Source organism: Sturnira hondurensis, unplaced genomic scaffold, assembly GCF_014824575.4.
Source record: "Sturnira hondurensis isolate 20B ecotype Veracruz unplaced genomic scaffold, ASM1482457v3 Scaffold0014302, whole genome shotgun sequence".
Taxonomy (NCBI): Eukaryota; Metazoa; Chordata; class Mammalia; order Chiroptera; family Phyllostomidae; genus Sturnira; species Sturnira hondurensis.
Window position 1 is genome coordinate 318366 of NW_028086933.1, and position 18608 is coordinate 336973.

Here is an 18608-nt window from a genome sequence, read left to right on the forward strand (position 1 = left end):
ACCAAAGTACAGGATTTAAGAAAACTGGTCCTAGATTAAAAAAAAAAAAAAAGAGCTCTGGCTGGTGTGGCTCAGTGGATTGAGTGCGGGCCTGCGAACCACAGTGTCGAGGTTTGATTCCCAGTCAGGGCACATGCCTGGGTTGCAGGCCAGTTCCCAGCGGGGGATGCACGAGAGGCAACCATATATCGATATTTCTCTCCCTCTCTCCTTCCCTTCCCTTCTAAAGTTAAATAAATAAAATCTCAAAAAAAAGAAACACTCCATTGAGAAAAGCTGGTAAACGAGTTAATTGAAAAGGCAGAACGATGACATAGGGCAGTGACTTTTGCACTCAGGCTTGGTGTCTGTTTAGTGTTAGTTCATTACATGCACACAGTGATTTTCTGTCTGGTGCAGTTCATTATTTTTCTCTGCAGACTCTCCCCACCCTAGTATTCCTCTTTGTCTCTATCAACTGCTATAATTTGATATTTTTATTGATGGTCATTCTTTTGAACCAAGTCACTGTACAATAGTTTGCTTGATGTTAAATACTGTGTCCAACTAATGCCTTAGTGGAGCTGAGAAGTAATTTCTGTGAATATGGAAATGAGTGATCTAATTGTGTCCCAGTGAACCAGGCTGCTTAGCATTGCTCTTACGTTAGACCTTTGATTGAACTATGAAGCATGAGAGGTGCCTCTATGGGTTTGATATAGTTTGGATTTTTCCCTGGGGCATTTCATTAATTGGAATCAGCAGAGATGGGGGCTGATAACAAAATGCATAAAGGAGATGGATAAGTAAGACTAGTATCTCAAAATATCTTTTCACTAAGGGCTTTGAAAGCATTTACTATAGGTGAGTCATTAGTCCTCACCGCCCATGTATGGCATGCTGTAGGCACTCCCATTCAAGAGAGAAGTACTAAGGCAGAGTGAATACAAAGTGTACAGGCCATCTGTGCCACTCACAGCTCATATTTTCAGCTCTCTGGACCCTGATATCTTGATTTTCTTACTCTGTTTTTCACCAACCTTCCCAATATCCTTTCCCCTTCACAGAGGAGGCCACTGGCCAGCCTCTTCTATTCCGTGCATGTGCAAGAAACTCAAGGAGCCAAACAAACACAACAACAGAAGCAAATCAAAAGCAGGTTATATTTTACACCTGCTGAGGCCATTGACCCTATTTACAATTAACATTTTTATTTTGAAATAAAACTTACCGGCAAATGCATATCACCTACATTTACAATTTAGTAAATGGTTGTGAAGTATATGCTTTGTAACCATACCTCCCAATGCACCCATTACTAGCACCTAGAAGCTCCCCTCATGTATGAGGAGGGGGACGAAAGCAGATTTACAGCTGGTCAGAAGGAAAATAGTACAACAATTAATAAATAAAATACAAGAATAAAGTAGTTTGCATACTCACAACTGTGAACCTTCTTTTGCCCAATGCTGTATATTTTGGCAATCATAAGTGCATTTAACTTTTAAAATCTAATTTTTTCTAATTGTACATATTATTGGGAAAATTTTCTGAGGTGGTCTTTTCTAAGGAAACTTATGGACAGAAGGGAAGTCTTGGGCAGCATCAAGAGTTTGGATGTCCATACCCAAAAGGGGGCTTGATTTATGTGTAACCTTTAGGACCACAGCCAGGTGGCACCTGCTTGGTAACAGCTGTGTACTCCAAGGTAGCAAGCAACTTAGTGGACTACTTATCCATGCAAAAATATTCCTTCAGGTGATTCTGGGCCCACCCCTCCTGGAGTGAACTGGTGGTCACTGAGAGCAACTGCTTAAGATGATAGGTAGGTCAGTCAAGTGTTATAAACCATTTTGCTCAACACACAAACATATAATTTTGTCATAGAAAATTTGGAAAACACTGAAAAATATAGAAATAAATAAAAGAAAAATAACTCTATAACCCTGCCATGCAAATGTAGCTGTATTAACATGCATTTCCTTCCACGGCTCTCTCCCCTTCATTTGTTAGTGTCAGTGCCAATTACATTGAGTGGTGGCAGAAATTGCATTATGAGGTAATTCTTGGATATTGGGGTGAGTGGGTTGATTATTTTGGAGAATAATGCTCCTTTGCAGTTGAGAAGAAAGGTTGAAGATGGGAATATTACTGCACAGTCATGTGGGATGCTGCTGCCCACTGCCCATACATTCCAGAGGCAAGGTTTGGTGAAAAAGGAAAGAGTCTTTTATTCAAAGGCTATATAATTTTGGAAGAATAATGTGCTTCTGCCTCAAAGCTCATTTCCTTTAAAATACCCAAAGACAAATAACTCCTCCATCCTTTGCCAGATCAGTTTAAGGCTGCGCTTGGAATCTTCTCCCATCTATAAAATACCACACTTTTGGATATGCGGCTTAGCTGGTTCCTGGTCATGCTTCGACTTCCGGCATCTTTCTGGAGTTTATGTGCTCCAGCATGTGACTCACGGTGCACTGCCCTTTCTTCCAGCTGCTGCCCACCGGCTCAGCACCTGCACCCTGTCCCTCTGGCCATTGGCTCGCTGGTGTGTCCATGTGCCTGGCTGAGCAGGGCTGCGCAGTGCCAGTCACCAGCACTGCCACCACTTCTCATGTTGGCAGGGGTGCGGACATGCTACCCAACCATGAGGTCTCCAGGGCCCACCGGCCGGGAACACTTGGGTCGCTGACTCCCCACCAGGCTAATGAGGGAAAGGAAAAAGGTGACAAGTTTCTACACGCCCTCCGTTTAAATCTCCCACCCCAAAATCCCATGCCAAGTGGAAGGGTCCAAATTCCCAGACGATTTAGGGTGGCGTCCACCAAGTTTAGCCGGCGCAGTGTCTCTGCCCCTACTCCTGTCGCCATAATCTGGAAGCGGGTAGGAGGGTCTTTTCTACTGTCCAAACATTTCACTAGCCTGGCACATATTCCGTGCAAACTTCCTTCTGCGGTATCACACTGCGGGGCTCGGTGGCTGGGGCAACGCACGCGGTCGCCAGCTTGTTTACCGTTGCAGGCCGCAGCGTCCTCCTACAGCCCCTCCCTTCTCCTCCTACAGCCCCTCCCTTCTCCGCCCGAGGGAGGCGGGCTCTTTCATGCCACCTTGGGGTTCCCTTCCCCACTCGGGGCAGAGCAGCCTTTTATGCTGCCTCGGGGTCTCTCTGCCCCCAGTGATCTAGCCAGACCCGCGCTACAGGAAGAAGCAACTCTGGTTGGATGAGGGCAGAAGGCTTCAATATATTTATGATTTTAGGGTGTGCACAAGACCACATTACCCTTCAGTCTGTCTGTCTTTATTTTATCTATAGGTATCTACAAATATATTTATATGTTTACATCTGAATATATCTTTAGCATAGCTGAGATCATGTTATTTTTATGATCATTTTGGCTATTATTCATTAACATCCTGTCATTACCATTTTCTAATTTTCTTTAAAAACTGTCATGAAAAGATTTATTTAAAAGATTCCAAGGAGGCATTTTACTCCTTTGCATTTTTCCTTTCTTCTTGGAGAGGTGCTTTTCCTGGCTCCTGCTGAGAGGCCAGTATTAGCGCTGGTAGGAATTTGTGGTGTCTCTAAGTTCTTTAGGGTGCTGCTGTGCTGATGAACTCACCCCCACCCCCCGCCCCCCATACCTCATATCTTTGCAGAGAAACCAGTGACAGCCACTCAGCCTTAAAGCAGGGTTTAGATTCTGGGGGGGGGGAAATTTTGTTGAGACAACTTGGCCACGGGTGTAATATTCGGCTATTGCCTCTCTACATTGTTTTGTTTAAACAGTTTTGTTAACTGTGGTCTTCTCAGGCAGAAGTTGGTAACCCCAGCATTTTAAGAGCAGTTGAAGTGCACTGTGGGTGAAAAGCAAGATGCCCCTTGTGTCACGGGGAACATGCGAAGCTGAGGCGGCCGCTTTTGTGGTTCTGATACAGTTTTAAAATGTTACAACTTCTGAGCTACTTCAGTAAGCCTTGGACTTCAGGAAATCAATGTTTTGTATTGATTGCTTTGTTTTCTCCCCTCTCCCTTTTTGTAGCTCAAGAAAGCAGTATTCTGGATATCAGGAAAATAAACCGTTATGTTTAGTATTTTGGTTGACACCAGGGTTAATTTATTTATCTTTAGAGAGGAAGGGAAGGAGAAGAGGAGAGAAGTATCAATGTATGGTTGCCTCTCCGGAGTCCCCTGCTGGGAACTGGCCTGCAACCCAGGCATGTGCCCTGACTGGGAATCGAACCTCGATACTGTGGTTCGCAGGCCCGCACTCAATCCACTGAGCTACGCCAGCCAGGGCTAAGTGAAATATTCTTAACACAGCAAACTCTTAATCTCTCTTTCTCACTCTGTATTCATTTATTCTTCCTCCCTTCCCCCACCCATCTATCCAATTTTAAACATTTTTATGGGAAATATATATATAGGACACAAAATGGAAAAGATACAAAAGGGCCTCTGGGGAGAAGGAACTCTGTCTTTGACCTTTGTTCCTCAGTGCTCTGACCTAACAAATCCTTCCATTTTGAAAATGCATTTTAATTTTCCCCTTATCTAGATCCCACCATACACAGCCAGAGTGACTCTGGCAAAATCACACAGTTAAATCATTGGGCAAAAGTCCTCTCCCAGCATATTCAACATAGTTCTGTGATACCAGGTTTCTGGGGAGACTTTTCAGGGGTCTTGGATCTTGTGTGTGTCTACAAATATAAAAGTTATACCAGAAATCAATGGGCAAGACCCAACTGTTGATCTATGACCACGGATTTTTTAAAATTTGTCAATTAAAAAGATAACTAACATACCTTTGTTTAAAAAATGAACAGAGTACAATAGGATATGTAATGAAAAGTGAGTTCATCCTAATCCCAGACCCCAGTTCTGCTCCTTGCCCCCCGAAAGCCCCCATTGCAGCTTCCTGTGTTTCTTTCCGGGGACCTTTCACACAGTGCACATGCACACCCTTCACAGTGCGCTTGCAAAAGTAAATGGGGAGCCATCTGGATGATTCTTATTTGAGCATAACTGGACTTGGAAAAGTTCACATAAAGTGAATCCACCTAGTTAGGACAAATATTTCACAGTCAATATTGATCTGCTTTGTGCCATGTGTTTTTCCCCTCCCCTCCCCTCCCCTCCCCTCCCCTCCCTTCCCCTCCTCTCTTCTCCTCCTCACCTGAGGACATGCTTATTGATTTTAGAGAGAGGAGAAGGGAGGGAGAGAAACATCGATATCAGAGAGAAACATGGATTCAGAGAGAAACATTTATTAGTTGCCTCTAATATGCCTTGACTGGGGACTGAACCTGCAACCCAGGCATGTGCCCTGACCAGGAATTCAACCCATGACCTTTTGGTTTATGAGATGATGTTCCAAGGAACTGAGCCACACCAGCCAGGGCCCATGTGTTTTCTTTTATTTATTTATTAACATTTTTTTTACTGTTGTTCAAGTACAGTTGTCTCCATATTCCCCCTACCACTGCCTCCCGACCCCAGCCATCCCTACTTATGTGTTTTCTTAAAGAAAAGATGTATAATCCAGAATTCTAATATTTTTATTGCCAGAATTCTAATGCCAACTTTGCATTGATCATGGCTGAATGGAAGGTCCCAACAGTAGTTATAACAGTTACAGTAGTAGTAGGTTTAATCTCTAGCCTTACTCAAGGCACACAGTCTCATTGTTTTTTGGTGTTAAAATACACATAACATAAAGCTCACTATTTTAACTATTAAAAGTGTCAAGTTCAGTGCTATTAAGTACATTTGCAATGTTGTCACCCAGCATCAGTACCTAGTGGCAGAACCCTCTCCTCCTTCCACCCCAGCTCCTGGTAACCACTGCTCTGCTTTCTATCTACATGGATTTGTCGATTCTGGGTATTCCTTATAAGTGGAATCATACATATGTGGCTTTTTGTGTCTGGCTTCTTTTATTTAGCAATGTTTTCAGGGTTTATCCACATTGTAACATTTTGTTCCTTTTTATGGTCAAATAATATTCCACTGTATGGAAATACCATGTTTTATTTATCTACTCATTAGCTGGTGGACATTTGGGGTGTTTCTACCTTTTGGCTTTTGTGAAGGAACATTCTTGTATAAGTTTTTCTTTGAACATATGTTTTCAGTTCCTTTGGGTATATACCTAGGAATGGGATTGCAGTCCATATGGTAATTCTGGGGTTAAAGTTTGAGGAAACATCTCATTCTCTGAACCTCTCTGATGCTGGTCCTTTTGCTCTGTAAAAACCATTAATATGGATTTTTCCTTCTATCATTAGTCTTCCAAATCATGGAAGATTAATTAATACCTGGATTAATCAATTAAAATCTGGTTAATAGTCAAGCTTAATATTCTGATAAGTAGCATATTATAACATATTCAACTTTAAATGTAGAAAACTATATAATATTGACCTTATATGTCTGCTCTTCATATAGTCAATGCACTGGGCTGTCAGAGGTAAAAAAGATCTGATGCTGGAAGACACTGACCAGACTCACACCAACGAGGCTGAAAATGAGGAACAGAATGAGCAAAGAGAAATAAAGAAGGAGGAGCTGGGTTCAACCGCAGAGAAAGTGGAGCAAAAAGAATCCGAGTCCTTGGAGAATACGTTCTCCCCACAGAATCCAAATTCTTCAAGTAAGTCATGTCATAGCGCTTTGCAGACAGAGGTCTGCCTCCTGCCAAATTTAAGGCTTGGTTTGGCACCTTAAAAGATACTTACATAGCACTGACACAAAAACTAGGAGATACATTCTTCAATATATTCCTGGCAAAGAAAATTGAGATATTTCTAAGGGTTGTCTTCCTCTCTACTGCAATAATGCTAGCTCACATTTATTGGGGGGTGTTTGCTATGTGCAGGACTGTTTTACATAAATTATTTTACATCTGTTATCTCAATATTACTTTTGCATATGTCACTTTATTTAGTCCTCACTACAAGTTTGTGAGGTTGGTATCAACATCATTCTCTTTTGACAGATGAGAAAACTAAAGCTCAGGGAGGCTGAATGATTTTTTTCAAGGCTATACAGTTTTTATGTGGCAAGGCAGGGGTCTGAACTAAGGCAGTTGGCTTCAGTCTGTTTCTAAGGCACTGTACTATCTTTGAGAAGATACCTTACCTGTAAGTAGCTCCGTAGACACTCTGAATCCTTTATAGATCCACTGAAGCAGGGTGTTAATGAAGTTGAACTTCTGGCTCCCAAGCTACACATCCTGACTCTACTATTTATTATCTGTATTACTTGGTAAGACTTGCTTCTCTAGACCTCGCTTTCCTCATCTAAAAACTACACATCATAATTGTACCTTCTTATAGACTTATCATGAGGATTAAATGAGATGCATCCAAAATGCTTAGCATGGTGATTTGCCCATAGTGGGAAAGCCCTGGGTAAATGTGAACTATTACCATTTCTAGCCATCCACTGTGTCCTATACAGAGAGGTGTGTTACGTACACACACTGTAACTGTCCTTCAAAATCTTCTTTGACTTTCTGGGTGGTGATACAACACCCCAATAGATTTTAGCCTTTAAACAGAAGGTTCCTGAACATTCTTGAACACTTATTCAATAAAAGAAGATAATTAGATAGTTTGTGGTGAATTATAGTCTTTCTTGAAATAGTCACTTCAAATCTCTCTTTGGAGAGAACTTTTTAATGCTCATTACTTGCTGGGAATAAGAATTCTTAGAGTTTGATTCAGGTGTCTCTGCTGGTTACCCCAAAAATCTTTTTGTAGTCTGTATGTTGACTGCATCAGCCTTGTAAAAACTGATCAAAGCAGAAGACGGAATGTCAGCAAAACAGTTGTCAGCAAACATACACATGCAAACACCCACTCACATGCACACAGGCAAACATACAAATATTTGTCCATTCAGCCTTGGAATGTTCAGATCTGTCTCTCCCTAACTCCGAGTGCCGATGAAGAAAAGGGGTTCTACGGAAAGAACCTCACAGGGTGATCTGATCATAAATTCCTCACTGGACAAGTCATGGTGGGTAGTCACGTCCCAGGCCTAGAACTTCTCTAGTGAAAGGTTCATCTCTGCCTCAATCAAGCCTTGTCCATTGCCTCTGTGCCTCTAGGGTAACAGACCTTTGAAATGCCTCTTTTCAGACCCCTTCTAAACTGTGACCCCCCTCAAGAGAGCACATATTCTTAACCTGTAATCCAGTCCTCACCTTCATGCAATCTTTCTTACATTCCCTCCTTAACCTCAAATGCACGGAAGAAACTACAAACTGTTATTCTGGGAATCATTTTTCAGTCTGTTGAGATCTTGCTTCCAGGCATGCCCTCTGTTTAACTCAAATAATAAATTTTTATAAAAATTCTCTACATATTTGGATGTTCTTACGTTGACAAGAGTTAACCTCTCTGAGTTTTCTTATCCGTATACAATGGTTAAAATTCTAGTTTCTACTTCATAAGGGTAAGTTGTTGGTATAATCTGTTAACATGTTACAGTAACTGATTAACTTAAGCAGACTTTTTGAGGAGCAAATAACTTAATATATGTAAAATATTTAGACCAGGCATATCATTTTTTTAAGTGTCAGATTTTATTACTATAGGACTTTTCCTTAGACCCTTTCATTTAGAATTGACTCAGTGTTTTTAGCAGCTGGTAAATATTCCACAGTGCAGACACGTCGTAGTTTACTCAGGATAAATTATGGTGTCAGTTTGATGCCTTCACATCTTGTAGTGTATTCTCTTACTGTGTTTGAGGAATGAAGTGGAGGGGGTGAGCGGAGGGAGGAACCGTATTCTGAGGAGGTGTTTGTTGAAGAATAAGAATTATGAAGTTTTGCCAAAGGCTGCATTTACCAGTGATTTTTTAATGTTGTTTAAGAGATTATTGGCTGTTATGAGTAGTGCCTTACAGTTGGAGTTTGATACACCAAAGTGCAATTGCATGATTATTTGTAACTTCATTTGAGTGTAGTGTAAACTTTTGTAACATCAGCATTTAAAAAATATTATTCATGTCAGCTTAACCAAGCCCCGAGAGGCTTCTCACATAACTTTTCAGCATATTTGTTAATTTCCTCAAGCAATGCTTAATATTTATTTTGGAGTTTGCCTTTTAATGCCGCTTCTGTGATGAGCAGACATCAAATAGTGGCTATCATCTTCTGACTTCATTGCAACCAGTAAAATATGGATCACGGCATCTGAAAACTGGAGTGCCAGACAATCTCACCTCTCCTCCTGTTCATGGAGTGAATGGCTTCTGATACATAGCATCAAATAGTTTTGTATAACATCCTGGAATAAAAACAAACAAACAAAATCAAATGTAGCAGAAGGTGTTGGTGTGCAGTCCTGTTCTCCAGGCATCCATCTACCTTCCCAGTTTTCCAACCCTGTGGCTTCTAGCACAGGGCTCCCTCCGGCAGAGAAGCCTGGCTGGCAGCAGATGAGGTGTGAGAGAGTATGGTCATGCAAAAGGAAGAAAATGCAACTGGTAATCTTACCACCTAGAGAACATATCTAATACTGATCTTTAGGTTACTTTTATATGTTAGTATACCTAAAACTAAAAGGGTCATACAGTACATATTTTCTGTGTGTGTTTCAGTTACAGGTCATCAGAAGTGTATCTCCTTTTGTGCTTTTTTCCCTAAATGGAAATTCTTTAGATTTGTTTTCTCTGATAATTCTAAAGAAAGTGCAAACAGATTCTGTTTTCCTGAGATAACCATTGTCAACTATTCTGTGTATATTTTTCTTTTTTAAAAGTCTATTTTGTTGATTATGCTACTACAGTTGTCCCATTTTTTTCTCCCTTTTATTCCCCTCTGCCCTGCACTCCCCTCCCACCACCATTCCCCCCCTCACCTTAGTTTATGTCCATGGGTTGAACATAGAAGTTCTTTGGCTTCTCCATTTCCTATACTATTCTTAACCTTCCCCTGTCTATTTTGCACCTACCAGTTATGCTGTTTATTCCCTGTACCTTTTGCCCATTCTCCCACCTCTCCTCCCCCTCCCCACTGATAACCCTCCATGTGATCTCTATTTCTGTGAATCTGTTCCTGTTCTAGTTGTTTGCTTAGTTCATTTTTTTTAGGTTCAGTTGTTGATAGTTGTGAGTTTGTTGTCATTTTGCTAATGAAAAATAAATAGAATAATAAACAGAATAATATTCTGTTTGTTGTCATTTTGCTAATGTCATCAAAACTATTCATAGTTTTTGATCATCTTCTTTTTCTTAGCTAACTCCCTTTAACATTTCATATAATATGGGCTTGGTGATGATGAACTCCTTTAACTTGACCTCATCTGGGAAGCACTTTATCTGCCCTTCCATTCTAAATGATAGCTTTGCTGGATAGAGTACTCTTGGATGGAGGTCCTTGCCTTTCATGACTTTGAATATTTCTTTCTAGCCCCTTCTTGCCTGCAAGATTTCTTTTGAGAAATCAGCTGACAGTCTATGTGAACTCCTTTGCAGGTAACTGTTTCCTGTTCTTTTGCTGCTTTTAAGATTCTCTCCTTATCTTTAATCTTGGGTAATTCAATTATGATGTGCCTTGGTGTGTGCTTCCTTGGGACTCTTTGAGCTTCCTGGACTTCCTGGAAGTCTATTTCCTTTGTCAGATTGAGGAAGTTCTTTGTTATTTTTCCAAGTAAGTTTTCAATATCTTGCTCTTCCTCTTCTCCTTCTGGCACCCTATGATTTGGATGTTGAAACATTTAAAGTTATCCTGGAGGTTCCTAAGCCTCTCCTCAATTTTTTAAATTCTTGTTTCTTTGTTCTGTTCTGGTTGAATGTTTATTTCTTCCTTCTGTCCCATATTGTTGTTTTGAGTCTTGGTTTCCTTCCCTTCACTGTTGGTTCCCTGTATATTTTTCTTTATTTCACGTTGCATAGCCTTAACTTTTTCCTCTATTTTTTGACCATACTCAATCACTTCTTGTGAGCATCCTGATTATCAATATTTTGAACTGTGCATCTGGGAGGCTGGCTATCTCCTCATCACTTAGTTCTGTTTTTGGAGTTTTGATCTGTTCTTTAATTTGGGCCAGATTTCTTTGCCTTGACACACCTATGACTTTGTAAGGGGAGGAGCTTTAGGTATTTGCCAAGACAGGGCAACCCACTTTACTGCATTGTGGTGCTGTACGTGGGAGAGGCATCTTAGAGGGAACAATGCCACTTGCTGGGTTCTGGGCCCAATTTCAGTCACTTTCCATGCTACCCACAGTCAAATTGGGCTCTTTGGGTGCTGATTCCTAGGTGGGTGGATTTTTGTATGTTCTAGGAACCTCTGGGTCTCTCCAACAAACTTCCTGTGAGTTGGGAGTCTCTCCTGCTGCCATAACAACCGCAGATTTTTACAGCCAAAGGTTTTGAGGCTTTATTTCCTGGTGCTGGAACCCTGGGTTGCACAGTCTGTCTTACTCCCAGTTGTTCCTCCCTGTTTATCCACACACAAATGTGAGACTGCCTGGTCCTCCAGCCATTGCCTTGCTGTGAGTCCTCTCCTCCCCAGCTGCCCATCTCTGCCCTTCCTACTGGTCTAGATGAATGTTTCTTCTTTAACTTCTTGGCTGTCGGACTTTCATACAGTTCAATTTTCTGACAGTTCTGGTTACTTTTTGTTTTTAAATTTGTTGTTGTACTTCTCTTGGTTGTGTGAGGGGCCAAAGTATATCTAGTTATACCTCCATCTTTGCTGGAAGTGTCTCTGTGTATATTTTTTCTGACTAGATATTTAGATAGTATTTTAGATAATATTTTAAATATCAATAGAAGCACATTTTATTTATTATTCTGTAAACGTACTTTTTCATTAGCAATATTATAAACAAAAAATGAAAAAAGTCATACTTGTCTGTTGCAGAAAAATAAGAAAATACAGATAAACAAAAAAGGTATAAAAATGAAAAACACATCTATTACAACTCTGTAGGGATAACTACTGTTAACATTTAGTGGTAATTTCTTTTAGATTTTAAAAATATTTTTTTACATAAATATTCACGTAAATAAGAAGTGTAAAAATGAGATCACAATGTCGAAGATCACAATGTCTAAACTGTTTTTTAAAATATTTTATTTATTTATTTTTAGAGAGAGGGGAAGGAAGAGAATAAGAGAGGGAGAGAAACATCAATGTGGTTGCCTCTCACACGCCCCCTACTGGGAACCTGGCCTGCAACCCAGGCATGTGCCCTGAGTGGGAATCAAACCGGTGACCCTTTGGTTCACAGGACAGCACTCAATCCATTGAGTCACTCCAGCGAAGGCTTTGTAAACCATTTCATAAACCACCTGTCACTTAGCAATATGTTATGAACCTTTTTCTGTGACTGTAAATATTAAAAAATTGCTAGTCACTATTTCAAAGCCTTTTAACCAGATTTCTGTTGCTGAAGATTTAGAATGCTTCTTGGTTTTTAAAAACATTTAAAGGTATTATGATAAAGCATCCTATAGTTAAAACCCTTGAGCACATCCATGATTATTTCCTTAAGATAAATTTCTAGTAGTAGAATTATTGGGTAATTTTAATGAGTTTGGTAAATACTGCAAGTTGCCTACTGGGAGAGTTTTGCCAATTTATACTTCCTCTAGCAGAGAAGGAAACTGACCTTTTATCTAATTTAAAACAAAGTTGTTTCTTAGACTTAAAAAACCCTTACTATCATGGAATAAATTATTTGTAGTTACAGAGATCCTTTACCATTGACCTTTTATTTTTGGCAGTCATTTGAAAGTTGTTTCTAGTTCTTTTGCAGGCGAATTGTCAAAATCTCCACCACTGGAGGCATCTATAAATATCCTTTTATTATTAAGTTTAAGCATGTAAGATCCTCTCATCCATATAAACTAAGTCCTGTTCATGAGAATTCAGAAGTCTGCTTAAGTTAATCAGTTTCTGTAAGATATTACTAGTTCATACCAAAGACTTACCCTTACATTTTATTTATTGCAGTGAAGTCTTATCAGCAAAGTGTTTTACCAGCTTGACCTCTTTGTTTTTACTTCTGATTTAAAAATCTTCTCTTCTATCCTTTAAAGGTTTTTCAGATATGAATAATTGGCACCTTCGTTTCCGATGGTCTGGAGATGCTCCTTCAGAACTCCTGAGGAAATTCAGAAACTATGAAATATGAAATGTCCCTTCTCTGTCGGAGAGAGAGCAAGTGAGCAAGGCCACCCCCTGTGCCGCCTACATCCCCTGTGCAGTCTGTGTTCACATCTTTAAAATGTCATGTTTATATGTCCTGTCTGGGGCATGTCTGATTGATTCCTCCATCCTTGAACCCATTCTCACAATGTGTTTTTTAAATGAAGAAAATTTCAAAAGACAAGTTTCTTTTAATATTTGGATAAATTAAGGCTCTTAGATCCAGAGTGGATTGTAGTGTGAGTGTTTTTCTGTTCATGTTATTTATTGAAATCCATTAAAAATTGATCTCTGTATTTAAATATTTAATTGATATATGATGGCTCTATTAGTGCTGGATGTACAAGAAATGTTTTCTGACTCTGGACTTAAAATGAAGTATGAAATTACTTGTCTTACCCCTATAGAATGAAATAATTTTCCTTAAGTTCATAATAAATGTATAATTCAACTGTATTTTGAAAATCATTTGAATAGGTATTTCTACTTTAATTTTAATAATTGTAAATTAAAAAATTGTTTGAGCAAATATGTTGCTACTAGATTTCTTTTGTTATGTAGCAAGTGATTAGAAATTTATATTCTTACAGTTTGAAAGCTAGAAACCCAAGGTGTCTACAGGTTTGGTTTCTTCCGAGGCCTCTCTCCTTGGTTTGTAGATGGCTACTTTCTTCCTGTATCTTCACATGGGCTTTTTCTGTGAATGTACAGCCCTGGTGTTTCTACTTCTTATAAGAACCTCGGTCATATTGGGTAAGGGCCCTACCTTAACAGCCTCCCGTTAACTTAATCAGCACTTTAAAAACATCTTCAAATTAGATTACATTCTGAGGTACTAAGAGTTGGGGATATCAATATATGAATTTTGGGGGAACACAGTTAAGTTCATAATGCAGTCGAAAACTTTTTTTTAAACAAATACAATCCCATATTGGTTCCCTTAATTTTATTTGAATTTTTATTGTTTTGTCAAAACTATTTAGAGAATTATTTATATGAGTATCTGACCACTTCAGTAAAATGTGATTTGGCATCATTACTACATCTGCAAATTTTACTTAAAAAAGAAAATAAATGCAAAAATATAGCATGTTAAATTAATAAAATGAGGTTTTTGGATTACAATTGCTTGTCATAATACCTGCCTGGCCCAGGTATGCACCCTCCCACACACACACAAAAACAAACAAACCCAAACTGGATTGAATAACTGAATTTTTAAATCTAAGAATTGGAGTTTTAATTTTTTCTCTTCCCACTCCACACCAACCCCCCCATCCCCGCCCCCCGCAAGATTGTCTAATTTACAGTACTGATGCCTTTTAATGTCTTGCCAGTGGGAAAAACATTTCCATTCCCGTGGTCCACTCTGCTTCTGTTACAGATGGATGTCCCAGTTGTTGACAAGGCTGAACCCAGCTCTCATTTACTTTTCTCTCTCCCATGAGGCCTGAGGGCTCCAAAAAAGAAATGAGGAAGAGCTCCACTTGAATGGGGATTTATGATGGGCCAAGTTTGTGCTGAGTACTTTATCTTGATCCCATATAACTTTGTAGAAGACCTTTTATTTTTAAACACTTAAATGCTCTCCTGAACTCAAAGTTTAAAAGGCAGGGGACTGTGCTTTGATAATACAGTTGTTTTCTTTGAATAAAAAAATAAAGGGAGAACTGAACAACTTTTCTTCAATAATTTGTTTGAATATCTCAGTGTATTCAGCACAACCAAAGTTGTACATATATGTAATAGCACATTTTCAAAGCCATTTAATTTTGTTTTTTATTTTTTATTTTTTATTTAACTTTTGTTCAAGTACAGTTTTCTTTCTTGTATTCCCGGCCCTGCCCCCCCCAGTGCTCCCCACCCCCCTCCCAAAGCCATTTAATTTTGGATTTTGGCCCAACTTCATGACAGAATGAACTGATTATAATAAGATAATTTTAGATAAAGGTTATTAAGCTCTTAGCTCTAAATGCTGAAGATAATTAGTTTCTCTCAAATTTAATATTGAATGAATAAATGAAATGCATATTTCTTGAGAGCAGTCTTATATGACAACTACTGTACTATCATTTATGTAGGATAAAAAATGCTTAAGTCATGTTGATATTCTTAAGTAGTTGATAATTTAGTGAAATAAGACAGGTATCTGAATTTTGTATAAAAGGAGCATGTTGAATTAGTGTAAGTTTGTAATGTGCTTAGAACATGCCTGGCACATAGCATTATGTGTACTCATTACTATTCTTACTATATATAATTATGTGTTAAGACTTGGGATAATCAGTTGACAGAGTTATGGCCTCCTTCCCTCCTCAATCCCTTCCCCACAAGTTCCATCTCAGAGGCACTGTTTCTTGCGTATCTTCCCATAGCTATCTTGTGCACTACATACATAGATGTGTTTCTGTTCTTTTCTTTCTACAAATGGTAGCATGCTATTTACACTACTGCACACCTCCCATTTAGTCAGTTAATCCTGGAGATTCTTCCATTTTTAGTACGAGTGCTACTTTATTCTTTTTATCTGCTTCATGGCATTCTATTGTGTGGATGAACCATAATTTAACTTGTCCTCTATTGAGGCTTTTTGAGGTTATTTACAGCTTTTTTGTGTGTGTGATCACAAGTAACACTGTAATGAATAGCTTTACACATAGTATTTCTTGTATGTGAAGTATACCTGTAGGATAAATACCCAGTGCTGGAATGAATAAACAGATAAAAATATATACATATATACTTATATATATGTATAAACATTTGATTACCAAATTCCTAAACAAATAACAAATGCAGCTTAGCAAGTTTCAGAGATCTTGGGGGCCACTGGATTGGAAAACCCAGAAAACAGTACTTGTTCATTGGGATTTTTGCCTTTAGGCATTTTTTTAAAACTCTAGGCTAGACTTTGTTGAGTGGCTCAGTTTGGCATTGTGCTTATAGAATAATTTCCCCAGCATCTCCCATAACTCCTGAAACTCGGGAGTGCCCAAGATATAAAGCAATAATAATAAAAACAGAGTACACTTTTTTTCCGGTATCTTCTATAGATAGGGACAGGAAGAGAACAGAGTGTTTTTCAGTGTTATGGCTTCTTGCCTTCTGGGTTTCCTGGGGTGTTGAAATACAATTCTGAAACAGTTTTGCTCTTTTAAGTTAAATGACAACTCAACAGAACAATTCTGGAAAACCTAGGCAGAATTTACAATTTCCTAGGATCCCAAATAGCTTCTGGTCCCTAGTGGATATATCCCAGCCTATTAAATATGCCCCTTGATGAACAAATTAGAAATGTAAAAAAGACTGCAGATATTTTTTGCAAAGAGAGAGCTGGGTAAGGGGAAGATAAGATTGTTTTCCTGCTTATGAATTTTCATATCCTCTCTGTGCCCAGATCTGATGATGGTTACAAGAACAATCAGAGCAGCAAGGGCCAATGACTAACGCAGTTATTGAAAGGGTCTTTAATTTCCTGGAGGCAAACACCATTACCCACCATCTCCATATCGTAGAGGAGAGATGCCAGGGCTACTGGGGAGTCAGTGAGGAAAGAAATTATAAAACTGATGCAATTACTGAGAAAATGATTAAATGTCTCTCAATGAAAGGCTTCAATTCCTTTCAATTTCGGGTTTTGTGATATGCATCAGTGTGGCTGTGTCTTCAGGATTATTACTTGACTTTCTGTGTCATCTCACACTCATCGTGGGAGAATATTTTGCATCAGTTTGTACATTCTCATCTTTTCTCTTCCCACCTAAGCTGTTTTATTTCTTCCAGTGTTTTTGCTTTGCCGGTTTCTTATATTAATTAGCTGCCAAGAATGAATGTTTCCATAGTGGGACCTAGGCTAGGTTTGTGGAGAACTGGATCTTTCTCTGGTCCTAATTTACTGTGGGATTTAGGGAAAGCTCCGTTTCTTCTGCCTGTGGCTGGAAATAAGAATCCCCCTTTTGTAGAACACAGGCTCTCGGCCCAGGACCAAGTCCAGAGTTGGCCTGTTTAGGGCCTCCCGAGAGCCAGAACGGTGTGGGAACAGATGAGGAATGTGTAGTTCAGAAGCCGAGGTGAAGGATTAGCGAGAAAGGGAAAGCAGAGATAGAGGATGGGGAGCTTGTGCCCTAAACAACTCTTCCTAATGACACTTCATTTCTTATTGTTCTCTTTTAAAAAGGGGGCAGAGATAGAAAGAGATTATAATTAAGTAGGTGTATTTATCTACATCAGCTCCAAGCACCTCAATTATATTTTTATATTCATCTGAATTTGATGCCATTCTTTTTTTTTAAGATTTTATTTATAGAGAGGATAAGGAGGGAGAAAGAGAGTGAGAGAAACATCAATGTGTGGTTGCCTCACACATGCCCCCAACTGGGAACCTGGCCTGCAACCCAGGCATGTGCCCTGACTGGGAATCGGACTGGCGACCCTCAATTCACTGAGCCACACCAGCCAGGGCTGATGCCATTCTTCACAGCATCCCACCTCTGAAGACAGTGCTGATTTGTCTTCAGAGTAAAGTATACTAAACATAAATAAACCATATTAAATACTTTTCAGCTTGTTAGGGCATTAGGGGAGGCTCTAAAAGAGGGTCTAATCATCATCATCATCATCATCATCACCATCATCCCCTACTCTAACAGTTTTCAAAGCATTTTCCTTCTTTTATCTTTACTCTTTTTATTGTTACTCAAGTACAGTTTTCTCCCTCACCCCCCCCATCCCTCCCCACCTCCCCAGCTCTCCCACCTCCCTTCCCTGTTTCCGTTCCCCTTGTTTTCCAGATGTCCTTTATCATTGTTCCTGTAAACCTTTCATCCTTTTCCCCCATTATCCCCACCCCTCTCCCCTCTGATCACTGTCAGCCTGTTCTCTATTTCAGTGTCTTTGGTTTTATTTTGCTCACTTGTTTGTTTTGTTTTTAGGTTCCTGTTAAAGGTCATGTGGTATCTGTCTTTTACCACCTGGCCTATTTTGCTTAGCATAATGCTTTACAGTTCCATCCATGCCGTTGCAAAGGGTGGGAGCTCCTTCTTTCTTTCTGCTGCATAGAATTCCATTGTGTAAATGTACCATAGTTTTTTGATCCATTCATTTACTGATGGGCACTTGGTTTGCTTCCAGCACTTGGCTACTGTAAATTGTGCTGCTATGAACACTCGGGTGCATAGGTTCTTCTGGATTGGTGTTTCAGGGTTCTTAGGATATACTCCTAGTAATGGAACTACCAGGTCAAAAGGCAGTTCTATTTTTAGTTTTCTGAGGAAATTTCAAAGCATTTTATCAGAAATCTTACTTGAACTTCTCAATTAACCTCACTTGGTTGAGGAATTTATAGCCTTGTTACATTCTTAAAACAATAAAATGAAAAACATTTCATTTTATGAAATGAAAAACATTTCATTTTATGAAATGAAGTTTATTATTTTTTAAAAAAATCATTGGATC

The 18608-nt window shown here is 39.3% G+C and overlaps 1 protein-coding gene across 4 annotated transcripts in view; it reads left to right on the forward strand.

Moving 5' to 3' along the window:
* DNAJC12 (DnaJ heat shock protein family (Hsp40) member C12) overlaps positions 1 to 13375 on the forward strand; it is a 54804-nt gene extending 41429 nt beyond the window's left edge. For all 4 annotated transcript variants that reach the window (XM_037062675.1, XM_037062676.1, XM_037062678.1 and 1 more), the window contains 2 exons: positions 6431 to 6635; positions 13046 to 13375. In XM_037062675.1, the coding sequence (XP_036918570.1) occupies positions 6431 to 6635; positions 13046 to 13140 (300 nt within the window). In that variant the 3' untranslated portion in view covers positions 13141 to 13375. The remainder of the gene's footprint in view (positions 1 to 6430; positions 6636 to 13045) is intronic.
* Positions 13376 to 18608: the final 5233 nt, after the last annotated feature.